Genomic DNA, 16,257 nt, shown 5'->3' with positions numbered 1-16,257 from the left:
GCACTTTCCACAAGTACAACCCTTCTACTCTCCTACACTCGTATCATCGGGCTTAGCCCGCTTCATTGCTGACTGGGACTACACTCGTCTCCTATCCCTCCCGTGAGGCTCTCCCTCCGCCCTAGTCTAAATCCCCAACTCAATATGTATCCTCTTGGAATTGGTCTGTAACTCAGCCAATGTCCAATATGATGAGTTCACCATGAACTCCCATCTCTCCTCAAAATACTCAAGTACCGGATCACACGTGCCTGATCCGTAGACATGTGTTCAGGGCAGAACAATGCCCTCTCATGAAACATCCTCGTAATCTATGTCATTGTTTCTGTCTTCTGCTTGAGATACAAAACTCCTGGGCCAATCATTTCCTCTCCACCTGGGGAACGTACTCATCTCTGAACAACTGGGTAAACCTCTCCTAAGTCACTGCAGCATGGTCTGCAGGAGTAAAATAAGTCGTCACAAACTTCCACCAGTCCTTCTCTCTCAAGCGAAGCTGGTTCAGTGCAAACCGAACTCAAAAGTGCTCCGGGAAAGAACATGTATAGGAACATCACTCAATGTAGGAGATTCATCTCATAGTAGAAATCGGGTCCTGGGTCCTATCAAACTCTTGTGGCTTTATGTTGTGGAACTCACGAAACAACAACGAGTCACCCCCTGTGGCCTTGCAGCTGCCAAGGCTGCAGTGGCTACAGCAGCAGCCTCTTTGACAGCAGCATAACATTCATCAAAAGTCTCAATGATCGAGGTCTTAATATACCCGAACATATCTGGAATGGCCTCTCTGATATCTGCGGCCAACTCCTCCGCAATGATCCTGTGGATCTCCTCGTCACTGGTACCACCACCTCCGGGGTTGTTGCGGGTAATCATCATAGTCTCTCTGAAACACAAGCACAAAAATCATCAGGGACTGGCTTAAGCGCACACTCAATTACCCACCCCAAATGCTCCTTAGCATCCTAAGGTTCTTACTTGGGGTCGTATATAAATCTGGTTCTTTCAGTAGTACGGGCTCAATACTACCTTCCACACCAACCCATAGTCGCCCCAAGTCCTCCTCCTAGGATCCTGATTCACAAGTACTCTATCCCTCATGGATATCAAACTACTCTCTTAGTAGATTCCTTAATGCACATCTAGGTATATTTCCTACATTACTCCTTGACTCAAAACTCTCTCTAAAAGGTTCCTACAATGTAACCCTACTCAACACACATAGAGCAAATAGCAGATAATACCAATCAATAACAATCCGTCTAGGCTAAGGCATCATGAATCAGGAAACTCTAGCTCTAAATTCCAGAAATACCTAGGCTATCATCTAGCATGTAGCTCTAATATCTCATAAGTATCTCATCTCATAATATAAACAAATAAGGGTATTTTAGGAAAATCACCGTTCGGGCTCTGGCTGATTGTACACACTGCTTCATCTCGTTTCCTCTTAAAAACTTTTACTCATTTTGAAAACCATTTCCCTTTATAAAATTCCTCAAATCATCAGTTTAAGTCCAGACATACCCGAGGGTACATCTGAATCCCTCAAACCAAGGCTCTGATACCAACTTGTAACACTCTAAACTTTTGAATAAAATTTTCATTTGTAAAGCCACACAAAACAGAGTTCCACATTTCTCAAACCTAAATGTATAAGTTATTCAAAACACAAGACAAAAAAATGTTTCTCAATATCCCAAAATCCTCAAAACATAATCTCAAGTTGGTGTGTACAATCATGTTGGCGCCTTCCTGCGATACTAAGAGGTACCTAAAACACATTTCACACAACACTATAAGCATGAAGCTTAGTGAGTTCGTCAAAATATCACACACAAATAATTAGCCTCTAATGGCTATATCTCGATAAGGACCCTCCGGTCATGTGTCTCAGTGAAGACCATTCGGTCTCACAACTCGGGTTGGACCCTCCAGTCTTACAACTCGGTGTGGACCCTCCGGTCCTAACTCAATAAGGCACAGAATAATATACAACATAAATCACAAAGAAAAAATGCATGATATCACATAACTCAGTATAAGCACATAAGACCCTCCGGTCAATAACTCAAATAAGACCCTCCGGTCATAAATTATTACCGATCAGGTAAGTATAGTGAGAAGACTCACCTCGTAAGTAAGCAAGTATATCTCATACTCAATGGTGGCCTAGACTCTGCCTATATATATCATAATCATTTCTAATTAACAATTTATAATAACAACTCCAAGGATGCTAAACTATTCCTTTACTAACTCTCGGAAAGGGTGCAAAACCATTTTACCCCTCCATGGTCTACTAAGTCCATAACTTGACCAAACCCTAAAAGTCAACAGAAATCAACCCTCAAGTCAATAGTCCATGTTGACCCAACTCGTCGAGTGCATCTATGTGACTTTCCGAGTTCCTTCATTTCTCTAAAATATCGGGAAAATCCAACTCAACTCGTCGAGTTGTCTCACCAACTCCCCGAGTTTGTAATGCGTCCAAACTATCGGGGAAAACCCTAACTAACTCATCAAGTTGGCTCACTAACTCATCGAGTTCCTTCAGCTCAATCACTCATTAGACACTTTTTAGCAAGACTAAGGCCCCAAACTCTAGATCTAGCTTTCTAAGGTTGAAATACCACATAATTCTGCAAGCTTTACGTCCATACATAGCATCTAGGGCTACGTTTGCTAACACAAAGCTCAAAAAAGGGTTTATGGCATAAAAGTTGGCAAAAGCTTGAATCTTTAGGCTTAAGGGACTTAGTATTGTCCAGATCTGAAGTCTCATCTTTAAAACACGCTCAAAATCAATAATGACTCAAGGAAATTCTAAAATGGCCATAAACTCTCTAATGGAGAGATCTAGCATTCAAGTGATCAATATAGTGGCTTTTTACCACCAAATGGCCGCTAACATTGAAAGAATGTCGGATCCAAAGACTCATTCTTATTCTAAGCCTTTTACTCCTCAAGCTCATTCAAAGAATGCACCAAAATACACACTTTTCGCCTCACACTCTCTCACAGTGGATGATAGTTCGATTAAGGTTTCTCATAGGGTGATAAGGTGATGAGGGGCGGAGTAAAGGACATAAGGTCCTTAAAATAGGGTGCAAACCCTAGAAATTAGGGTTTTCTCGCTCATCTCCTACTCGTTGAGATGGGTCCTCCAACTCGTCGAGTTGACTCTAAAACCCGCGTGACTATCTCAATTTCTACTCGACAAGTTGGGACCTCCAACTCGTCGAGTTACCCTGTCAAAATTAATACAAATTATACTTGGGAGTCGAGCTGTTACAGTATTAGAGAGATATTATTTTTGTAAATTCATTTATTTTTACCCCATTATAATAAAAATGAAATTCGAAACGTGGGTATTTATGCTCTTCATGTACTTGACATCGGATTCTAGTGGATTGAGTGTGACATGCACATGTGAGGAAGTAACACGTGGCAACTAATGGATGGAGCCACGATAATCACACGCGACATACACGGATCTTTCTGACGCATGCCTCCCAAATCCTTACCTATAAATAGTAGCGCTTATAGTCCATTTTGCATCCCTCTCTATCATAGCTCTCTCTCTCTCTCTCTCTCTCTCTAGTCTCGAAGTTGTTGCTACCCTAGGCAGTCCCCGGTGTCCCAAGCCCAATTCAACACTCTATCAGCAGTTTCACGCGTCTAGGGTGAGTTCATAGCCCTATTCTAATATTTTAAAGGTTTTACGGGGGGATACATGTTTATCAAACTGTTTTGTCAATATATATATATATATATATATATATATATATATATATATATATATAGAGAGAGAGAGAGAGAGAGAAAGATATATATATATATATATATACACATATATTATCCGTTAAACAAAAATGAAACTTTAGGATAATATACCCATAGATACTCTGCCTAGTTGTAAACAATGATATTATGCCTAAATGTTATGATGCTCGACATTCTAGGAATAGATTTTACCTAAATGTTATACAAACCAATTTCCTAGGATCACATAATACCTAGAAGTAATGATGGTCAATTATATGGATATGTACTCTACTTAGTTGTTACTCTGCCCAGCTATTTTGTTTTCAAATCAATCATAATTAGTGTATATATATGGTAAATGAATATATATATATATATATATATATATATATATATATATATATATATATATATATATATAACATACAAGGATTATTATGAGAGATATGGATTTTAATTATCAAATATAAAGTAAAGAGTTATATACTGATAATTATGGATTTTGTTACATAAAAAACTTATTGAAAAGATAAAACAGTTAAGGTTAATTTGTTAGTGAGCTTTTGTTATTCATCTTGGGCCTGATTAAATTTGGCTACCATGAACCTATAATCGTTAATCTTGCGACAGCTAGAAAGATATGTGTGTGTGTGTGTGTATATATATATATATATATATATATATATATATATATATATATATATATGTATGTATATATATATATATGTATATATATATATATGGGGCTGACACCCCCACCTACAATTGCTACCAACAATCCCAATAGGATAAGTTTCTTTATATACAAGTGTTAATCAACGTCCGAAGAGGTGTCGTGCGGGGAAAATAGTACTCAACAACATCGATTATAGGGGCTCATGATAATACAAACCCGAAAACCTTAAGGAGCGAACTACCTAAAGGGACTCTTTCGAGTAGTGAATATTATAATAGATTAGGATTTGTAAAATATCATAAAATATATTATAATAAATTTGGATTGGTAAAATATCCTAAAAAGCATTTTAGGTTAGGATTGGTTAAATATGTTAACCAAGAAAGAAAGATTTTTCTAAAAGAAAAATGATTCTTAATAAAAACAAACGAATGAAGTAGAAAACCATAAGAACATGTGAACTCACCAACATTATGTTGACGTTTTCGAAATACATGTATTATCAGGGAGATGAGTGTTGAGGATAGCCATGCGGAGGAGGATGTCGTCAAGGAAGCCTACTTGAGTTTATTTTTGTTTGTTTATTTTCTAGTTATGTTTCGGATATGTACTTGATCTATGGACAATATAACTCTTAGATATGTTATAATGACTAAAAGTATCATTTGTGTTATGTTTCCTATGCTGCAGCCCGACGTTTTCGTCGCGGGCCGGGGGTGTGATGGAATTAGTTTTTTATATGTAAAGACTAAAGTATGTAACCTTTTTCATTTTTTATTAAGTTTTTGGTTTTAATATATATATATATATATATATATATATATATATATATATATATATATATATATATATATATATATATAGATATATATAAATATATAATTTAGGTAATATGAAATGTTTATCTATTAAAAACTATGTTTTATTTAAATTTGAAAAAGAAAAAAGATCAAGGAGTGCCATCATTCCCAATGAAATGTTAAGAAAAAGGTGCTAGCGAGGTGACAGACAAAAAAAGGACATCACGGTAAAAACAATGATGTCGTAAGGTGTTAGGAGTGTTACCACTCCCTATAGCCTCATATATGAATGAAGATGTGGTTAAAATTGAAAATCTAACCTAACAAATCAAAGATTTGACTTACAATAACATAGAGGAATGGGATAGTGTTCAAGTTGAAGGTTAATGTTTGATTTTGTTTTAATGGAGCTGTTTTCTATTTCATTTTATGAGGTATTTTTGAATCTGGTTATTTCATTTATTGCTTGATGAAAATTATTCAAAACCAGAAAATTTTTGGCTCTGATTTTCATTTTTTAGTTTCAGTTTAGGTTAGGTGTAATTTTGCTTTTGATTTTGAATCTTGGGTTAGTTTAGATTTTCAGGTTTTGATTTTGAGTTTCAGATTAGTTTATAGGTTTACTTTCCATTTCAGATTGTGACAAAGGTGGGTAGAATGGACGACTTTCCAGAGAAGATAATTGTCACTGATGTTCTTAAGGCAAAGATGGCTGATGGTTGGTGGTGACCGGTGGCTGGAGGTGATTTATAGACGAAGAAGAAATAGCATGGTGTTTGAGAGGTCGATTGTAGTGATAAATATTTAATAAACAATTTTTTATAACGAGTTAATAATTAATAACTAATCACATATCATATCATGATCAGCATATCATATCATATCATATCATATCATATCATATCATATCATAAAGTAAGCATTTTTTCTTTCACCACATTCATTTGAAACTCCCATGCATTTTTCCTTTCACCACATTCATTTGAAACTCCTATGACTTTTCAATTTCTTTCAAATAATAATTATAAGTTGGTTAATAAGGTTAAATAAATATCAAATCTATAGTGTAATCATATATAAACTACATTTCGATATTAAAATAATATCTTTACCTCTATTCATAAAGTTATGTTTTCTAACTTTTAACATATTATACTTAATTTATTAGTTTTAATATATTGTTGGATGTAAACCATTATCATTTTAAAGATACAATTTTGGAACAATTTGTATAAAATATTTAAATTTATAATTTTAATATAACATTACAGGGTCAACTTAAATATAAATTTTAGTTTGACTTAAACAACCCAAAACATATTTTGTAAATAGTTAAAAGTGATTAATTGTAGTCTCTTTCTAATAATAAATAAGTTGGTTAATAAGGTTAAATAAATATCAAACCCAAAGTGTAATCATAAATATACTAAATTTCAATTATAAAATAATATATTTACTTCTACTTATAAAGTTATGTCTTTAACTTTTAACATATTATACTTAATTTATATTTAATATGTTGGTGTATGTAAATCATTATCAGTTTAAAGCTACAAATTTTAAACAGTTTGAACAAAATACTTAAATTGTTAATTTAAATATAACATTATAATATCAACGTAAATATAAAATTTCAGTTCCACTTAAAAAATCAAATAATATTTTGTAAATAGTTAAAAGTGATAAATTGTAATGATAAATGCAAAAACTAAATTGTAATCTCAATTTAACTAAAATATTTACTAAAAATATTTTTATAATCGTTAAAAATTTCCAAATAAGTAGCTTGAAAATAACTTACAATAACAATAGTTAAAAATAACGGTATATAAATAATTATATTGTTATCTTGAAAATCAAAAAACAATGTTTGATGTTTTTAAATAATTATAATGGTAGAAATTAAGATATTAAGCAAATTAATTTTAAAAAATTAATTAATAATAACAACAACTATAAATAACACTAAACAATTTATTATATTTAATATCATTCATTCGTAACTCGCGGATAGAAGTCATTCAAACGATTGAGATTATGCAATTATAATAGATTTATATATATAATTCAAAATAATCAATATATTATATATCAATTTAGTATACGAATTATTATATCAAATTTAACAACAACGTTATTATTATATTTAAAAGAACATATATTTGTAAAAAATTCAACTATATAGGTGTTTCTGCGCAACGTGCGGACATTCGCGTAGTAAATAAATAAAGGCAAAATGGTCTTTTATTCTCAGAGGGTTTAAGTTTGTATGTTTCAAACTAATACAGAACGATCCGATTTAATTTTTGAAAATAAGGACTAAACGTATGTTTAATAGTTACACAAGTGACGATACATGTAATTTACCCTATAATTTACATAGTTGAAATCTATTCGGATGATAAACAGAAGTACTAAAAACAAAATACAACTAAATATCGAATGAATGAATACCCATTTTTAATTAGAATCCTTTTGTCCAATATAGTATTATATCTTTAAGAATTGATTCAACTTTAATTTTAAATTATAGATTTTTTTAATACGTGCTCTAAAGACACAAATTAAAAGTATTAATTACTACAAATATTATCATATGAGATATATTTATTATGAAAGTTATTAATGTATTTCAAAGCTAACTATGATATTATTCCTTATAATTAAGACATTTTATCGTTCAATTATGATAATGTTTATAATTAACTAATGTTTATTATATGTGTTATATGTGTCCTTAACCATGCGTTAGAAAATCTCATAAATTATTTATGTAGAAGATAATATGAAATTTGATGGTATATATAACTGTTAGAAGTATGGACGTACATCACACAAATAAACAAATATTGGTATAGATGACCTAATTTCGGCAATTGATGCGAACACAGACCTTGATATAAACGAAGACGTCATAGACGGGTGTGGATCTATGTCTGATGAGTTGTATATGATCATCACCAAAGATAAAATTCCAACAAATTTGGTTGATCTTTTTCAAAGTAATATATATATATATATATATATATATATATATATATATATATATATATATATATATATATATATATATATATATATATATATATATATATATATATATATATATGGGCCAGGTTATAATGTGGATTGACAATTATTTTGTGGACGTGTGGACAATGTTATTCTATGAGAATTATTAACAGAATAAGTTGTGTAGTTATGTGAATATGTTCAACCTCACACAAATATCGTCAGTTTCATACATTCTCATTAATTCTTATTCATTTTTGTTCTCACACATCATTTTTCATTCATTCTCATTCTTACAGAATATGACCCAATAAACATTCTGACGGAATGAGAATAATAATAATAAGTCTATAATAACCATATAGATGATTTAATTAGTGAGAATGTATGATAATGACAATAGTTATGTAAGATTAAATGTATTCACATTAACAAATAACATATTTTCTTTAACATTCTCACAGAATAGCATTGTTCACATGTCCGCACAATAGATGTCAATCCATATTTGAATATATATATATATATATATATATATATATATATATATATATATATATATATATATATATATATATATATATATATATATATATCAAGCAAAAGTATTCGTTAAATTAAATATATCTCTTTAATACTTTAGGCCGTCCTATATATCGGCATGACGTTTACATGTTTAATTACAAAGCAAAATAGAAATAAAAAATTAAACGAAAAATGTTTCTACTTAAGCAGAAAATTAAAATAAACCGAAAAACGTAAGTAGGTAAAACTAAAGCCAATGTGGAACTAGCTTGGTAGAGCATTGCCACTTAGATTAAGATTGGAGGTCCTATGTTCTAAATTCTACTAACTTGATATTAACTTCTGATCAATAACTAGCTATTCCAAATAAATAAAAAATTAATAAATAAAATAAAAAATAAAAAATAAAAAAGGAAAGACTTTCCTAAATAAAATTGAATTATGCATATATTGAAACATTAATTAAAAGAACGGGACATCAAAGGCGTTGCGACTCCAAGTGAATCACAACATATCGAAGCATCTTATATATCTGCATCTCATTCTCAAATGATTTCCTCACGTGTAGCAGGTGACTATTGAGAAGAAATTTGAGAACTAGAGGCATGCATCCTTTGAATAGTTGTGGTACAATAAAAGTAGCATTACTCGGATTTTGTTGGAGTGTGTATGAGACGGTTTGGTTTGGTTTTTAGCCAAAACCGAACAATAAACATCATAAGTGGTTAATGAATTTTGGTAGTCAATGGTTATTAGTAAATATTCATTTTTGTTAACGGATTTTGTTGGTTAATGATTATGGTTAATTGTTGATATTGATTAACTAATGGTCGAAAATCAGATAAAAATATAGAATACTTTGGACAAAACTGTAAATTTGGTCCTTGTGGTTTGCAAAAATCTTTGGATGGTGTCCAAAGAGTTTTCAGCTTGCACAGAAGGTCCGAAATCAAGGTTTTTCTAAGTTTTTGGTCCTAAACTTAAGAAATATTTGTAGTTTTGGTCCATGGAGCACTTGAGTTGACTATTTTGCCCTTTAAATTTCTTTTTTGTATTTTTTATATTTTTATTTTATAAATATTAATGCATAAAAAGAATTTTATATATATATATATATATATATATATATATATATATATATATATATATATATATATATATGTATCTACCAAACCCACCAGAGCACTCCCCCTTCTCTCTCTTCCCCCCCTCCTTCGGAGTCCTCCTTTCTCTCTCTCGTTACTGCCCTGCTCATTAGAAAACACAGCAGCAACCGGAGTTGCTGCCTCCCCTGATACCACCTTACACCGTCACCACCCTACCACCATTCCACCTCTGTCCCTTCCTGTTTCGGTGACCAAGCATCAACTCAAACACCTGCATATTCTGTTTCAAATCAATTAAGAACAAAACAAGAACACAAGAGAAAAACAACACAATAGCAACCAGAGTTGTTGCTGCCTCCCACGACACCACCACAGAAAAAATAATAATAAGAAGAATAGGGGAGGCTGCCGGAGCAATCCCCAATCACGCATCTGTCAACCACCGATCGCCTCATCGCAACACCCACTGAGACCGACGACCACCCCTCGCACCCTTCTTTTCCCTTCCATCGAGTAAACTCGCTGATGTGTGCAAACTCACTTAGTTTTAAACCTACTTTTAATTATCAAACAACACACAAAAGGCAGTGAACCTATCAATTGTGGTATAGTTAAATAAGCAGGGTATCGATCACAGGGAACGACAAATTAAAATTAAAAACTAATTTTATCTAAGTTAATTAATAAGTAGGGGTTTTATCTAGTTTTACAAGACTAGAAACTTACTAAATATTACTTACTTAAAAACGAGAAAACAAAATACTAACTAGATTCAATAAATGGAAGGGAACTTCTGTTTAGTTCAACTTAGTTGATTCTATGGTTGATTTCAAGGTAATGGTGCAATGGATTATTTCTTTTGTTGGTTACCGATTCAAGTGATTAGATTCGCATTCACTACACTAATCCTTAGCAAATAAACTAACTTAAACAGTAGCCAGTTGTCTAATTTAATTAGACACTACTAGAAAAATAGCCTTTTACGACGCGCGAACCATGACACGCAGTGATTTATGATACGCAAAGATGAGTGTCTAAAAAATAATGTCATCTCTTCCAAAGTTTAAAGGATTTCAGACGCGCATTTTTGCGTGCCCTAAAATTAGTGTCTAAACAAAAAAAAAAAAAAAAAACACGGAGGGCACCTGCGTGTCGTCTACGACCGTCGCTTTATAAATTTTAATAGAACGCGCGCGTTCCATCCAGGGAAAATGAAATCCCAAAAACTTAAAATCCCCGCCTTCCTTTTTTTTTCTCCCTCCACTTTAATTTCCCTAGTAGCTAGGGCTTTTTTTCAAGAACTTGCCCCGATTATGCCCTCCTGTACTACTCGTTCTCTCTTCAACTTCCCTTTCTCTCATTCTCACTTCAACAAACCCTTTCTCTTCTTCTCAGTTCTCGACATCGACAGCTTCTCCCACCTCCGATGTTTCTCTTGGTGTTGGCGCCTCCCACCCCTGACCTCCGTCTAGCCCTGCCCCACCGTCCAACGCTTTCCAGCGTCACCCAGCCGATGGAGCCCCTCATCTCCGGCAATCTCACCTCGCCTGCCCTTGCCAACAACATTAGGTCCGGTGACCTTAGGGTTATTGTTTCTATTGCTCAAATTTACAAGCCCTATGTCTTATTAAGGTATGTTTTTCTTGATTCTAACTTCTCAATGTTTTCGTTCTTCTATAAGAACCCTAGCTTTGCTAAATCTCTTTTTCTTTCCGGCTTAATTTCTCTCTATTTCATTTACGATCGAAGGAATAAACTTCCGATATTTTGTGAAACTAACAATCGATGATGTGTGATTAGGTGAAATAATCAACTAGGGTTAACTAGAAACAAAGACACATGGAAATGGGAAAGGGGATGAAAAAGAAACACACAATATGTTTGATTAGGTGAAATCATCGGTTTTGGCAATTTTCTTGCCATCATTGGTACTACCGGAAAGCTTAGTTGTCAGGAGGAGTCGCTTCACTTTGGCTAATGCAGATACAGTAGTCTCTGCAACATCAATGGAAGATGATGTTTTGGCTAATTTGATCAGAGGCTTCACATCCCCTTCTACAATATAAGAGATTTTGTTCTTGGACAAAGCACCCAAGGCCCGAGCTGATTGAGTGGCAATAATTTGAGTGTTGCTTGGTAAAAGCTTCATCAAGGATGCACAACCTCATCAGTTGCAAGACTATCACATATATCTTGAACGAATGCTGAAGAGATCAGCCAAGAAAGAAGCTGCATGTTCCTATGTTTCCTCATTTGAAGAATTAAGAATCTGAACAAGCGATCTCAACCCTTTATAAGCATCTGATCCTTTTTGAACAAGGTCATAATGTGATGCCATGGTAAACACATGACCTAGTACTTCAATTTTGTGGGCTTTTGATTTTGGGGTGTCCCCCCAAAGCAGAGCTAGTAGCTGATTAATAGTGGCAGCATATGCCTTGCGTATAAGCTTTCTTAGTGCCTTCCCTGAGGCTTCTTGTCCCTTTGTTCCACCAGTTTTCAAGAACCATAGGAAAACAGGAATATCTTCAGCACTTTCAACACATGCATAGATATCTTCACTGTGACAACATAATTTCCACAAAACATAAGTTGCATCCTCCCTCGCTTTATCAGATCCAGTTTCTAGTTTCCAATACTAATATACGTTTCTCAAATTGAAGTATTTGTTTTTCATGATGAATTACATCACATTACTAACGCGTTTAGCTCACAATCACCTATATATCTATTGACATTATTGATGATGAGATGGGGGCATTCATGTCTTTTTTGCACACAACAAGTTGCAAGTATTGTCACATTGATTCTTTTCTAGATGTTTAATAGAATATGTGTAGAGACTCAATATTGGCCATTGATTTCAACTATTCATGTGGTTGAATATTTGTAATTTAATAGGTGTAGCATTCTCATTAATGCAATAAGTGTTCATTCATAGCAACTTAGCAAGTGTTTTTTCTTCCCCAGACTTCAATCAGCATGTGTCAAAACTTGAGTGACATTAATCTGCTATTTGTTGCTACATAGACTTGATATCCTTGTGTATTATCCATAAGACAATGTTCCTTTCTTTGTTCATTCTCTTTAAAAACCATATAAATTATGTTTTGATAAATGGAAGAAAAAACATAAAATTTTGTAAAAGGAGGAGGGAAAGGCTAGTTTCAACACCCATATATAGTTATACTTATAGTTATACATGAAAGAGTGATCCACCCTGTTATGAGTTATGCTGTACTGCAAGTTATTTTTGTACAATCAATCATCTAGGCATCTTACACCCAATATTTTGTATTTGGACATATAATTTGGTACAATGCTGTAACTGTAATAGTGTGTAGTGTAGGATGATGCTATAAAATCAAATTATGTTTGGTATTTATTATTTGGTTTGGACTTTGGTGTTTCAGAAGATGTTTAAAAATACAGCCTACACAGAAGGCTTTGTTGCTGGTACCCGCTGCCCAACAAAGCGATTACAGCCAAAAGGTGAAGGAAATTGTTTGTCAAATGCCAATGGATGGGAATTCGGATGCTACACTAATTTCATAATCTCGTTCAAACAATTAACCTTCATGTCCCTGGGAATATGGGATGGGTGCTTATTATTTTTTTCTTTATACGTTTTTGAGTATTTATTGGAACTGCTGCTGGGCTTACCCCTGGGTAAATGAGAGTCAAAAAGACGTTTTTGCGCCTCTTTGTTATTGTGAATTTGATTTTTTTGGTGTAATTAGTGGTATTGGTGGAGCTGAAGGACCTGATCGTATATTTGTTGGGGGTTTACCGTATTACTTTACTAAGGTACAGATAAGAGAGCTGCTAGAATCCTTTGGGTATGTAGTTTTATAATTTTATGATTTTTTTTAAATATTTTTACAAAATGAAAGTTTAAGGAATTTTATTGATTCAGACCGCTGCGTGGGTGTGATCTTGTGAAGGATAGAGATATTGGAAAATCTAAAGGATATGGTTTATGTGTCTATGAGGTAATTATCACCCTTTTTTTCTTTAAAGTAAACAATATGAATCTGTAAATATTCTCAGTTTTTAAACATTTTTGCACCTTGTCCTAAGTTAAGTTAAAAAAGGGCGTTATGGTCAGTTATTCTTTCTTCCAATAAATATAAAATATTTGGGAGTTATTTTCAGGATCAAGCAGCCACAGACGTTGCCTGTGCTACACTTAATGGCTTAAAAATTAGGGATAAAACACTCACAGTCAGACGTGCAACCATCAGGTTTTTATTTAAAATATCCTTTATTATTATTATTATTATTATTATTATTATTATTATTATTATTATTATTATTATTAATTTAAATTTTTCTCAATCCATGTGGGCTTTATTATTATGAACAAGTTTATGATAAATCTGATGTTTTTGGTGCTCTTTATTTTACTGCAGTGGGCAGATGAAATCTGAACAGGAGACCATTATGGCCCAGGCTTAACAACATATAGCTATGCAGGTACTACAGAGTTTATTATTATTATTAATTATTATTATTATTATTATTATTATTATTATTATTATTATTATTATTATTATTATTATTATTTATGTACTTTCAATGCTTTGAAACTTCATGTTTTTATTTGTCGAAAATGGCCTTACAAGTTGGAGGGTTTAATCTTCCTGGATTACCTAGATTACCTGATGAGATTCCAACTAAAGTTTTGTGTTTAACTGAGGTACCTTGTGTTTTTTCTTTTTTAAAAAGAAAAAATGTAAATGATGTTTAAATAATATTTTTGAGAAAATGTTAGGAGTTGGTTAATGTGGAAAACCTCATTTTGAGAAAATATGATATTTTTGAATAATTTTGGTAAAAGCAAGCATGTTTTTTTGGTGCAATGAAGGTGATCAATGCTGATAAATTGATGGATGATGGAGAATATGAAGAAATATTAGAGGATATGAGGGAAGAAGGAAGAAAATTTGGTAAAAAAATACTTGAATTGACAACCCTTTTCTATAAATGATGTTGTGACTGTGGGACAGGTGTTGTGTTTTTCTCTGTTGCTAGGTAACCTTTTCAACAGCAGCATTATACTTAAGGGAGACTTGTAATCATGTTTGGCATTCCTTTCCAATAAGAAACAGAGTTGTATGATTATTTGTTAGTTTTATAGGAATGTATAACACATGTTAGCAATGTATTATTTTTGTTTAACATTTGAATGATTCTTTGTATGACATTATAATTTGTGCAATTTATTTTATTTTTTGAGTATGAAATTTTATTTTATATTATGCAATGGATTGTATTTTATTTCTATTATAAGAAATTAAATGCAAATTTAATTTAAAAATTAATAAATATATAAATTTATTTTTTTTAAACATTTAAATTTACGATACGCAAAAATGTGTGTCATCTTCATTTATGAAATGGCCTTTCTTGACAGAGGCTTTCTTGATACGCATTGCGTGTCATTAACACGCGCGTCGTAAGGTTACGACACGTGAATGCGTGTCGTCTTCCTTTATGACATGGCCTTCCTTGATACGCATTGCGTGTCGTAAACGCACGTCGTAATTGCGCGTCGTAAATGCGCGTCGTCTCTCTTTATGACAGGGCCTTCCTTGATGCGCATTTGCGCGTCGTCTGAGCCTTTTATGACGCGCAATGAGCGTCTTAAAAGGCTGTTTTTCTAGTAGTGAGATTTACTAGATTAATTATTTGGGTTAATTTAGACTTGCAATAGTTAATTAATTTATTCTTTTAATTAACTTCTTGTTTGACGGTCATCTTACAAGCTTGCACATGAATTTACTCAATTTTCTTATTAATTCTAGTTTCATATTCATTAATCCTAGACATATGGCATAGTGATCACATAGCATATGAGGTTAATAATCAATAGATGTTCATGCTAATCAATTATCTTCCTATTAACAGAAAATTAATTATTATTCACACACAAGGTTCTTTATCAAGCTAAAGTAACAAAAAATCACCAACTTAGAATTAATCCTACCAATCAATCAAACCATATTGTCAACTTTGTATCCCCAAACAGAAGTCTAAAGGTATTAGCTCATAATTGAAGTAAATAACAACAAACAAACAGAGTCAAATTGTTTAACCATAATGATAAAACAAAAGAATAAGTGGAATGATGAAATTTTGCCTCAATTCTTCTTCGGGATTGAATTCTAGCTTCTCTCGTTGTCTTCTAGGGTTTTTCTGCCTTCTCAATCGCAGCTAAACTCTTCTGAATCGTTCCAGAATTCTCCTCTATCGTTTTGAAGAGTTATCTCTATATATACGAATCGACTCGTCGAGTCAGGTGGCGACTCGTCAAGTCCATCTCTCAGTCCCCGTATTGTGATAAGTCTCTGGGATCCCGAGTCATTAT

At 32.9% G+C, this 16,257-nt stretch overlaps 1 protein-coding gene across 1 annotated transcript; it reads left to right on the top strand.

Moving 5' to 3' along the window:
* The first annotated feature begins 13,303 nt into the window (after positions 1-13,303).
* On the top strand, positions 13,304-14,345 carry LOC128132369 (splicing factor U2af large subunit B-like). Its single transcript, XM_052768899.1, has 5 exons — positions 13,304-13,488; positions 13,628-13,726; positions 13,804-13,879; positions 14,043-14,131; positions 14,300-14,345. The coding sequence occupies exons 1-5, from the start codon at positions 13,304-13,306 to the stop codon at positions 14,343-14,345; spliced, it is 495 nt and encodes a 164-aa protein (XP_052624859.1).
* The last annotated feature ends 1,912 nt before the right edge of the window (positions 14,346-16,257 follow it).

The sequence above is a fragment of the Lactuca sativa genome, chromosome 2 (genome assembly GCF_002870075.4).
Source record: "Lactuca sativa cultivar Salinas chromosome 2, Lsat_Salinas_v11, whole genome shotgun sequence".
NCBI classification, from domain to species: Eukaryota; Viridiplantae; Streptophyta; class Magnoliopsida; order Asterales; family Asteraceae; genus Lactuca; species Lactuca sativa.
The sequence above is the reverse complement of the archived record's forward strand: the minus strand, read 5'-3'. Positions and strand labels throughout refer to the sequence as shown.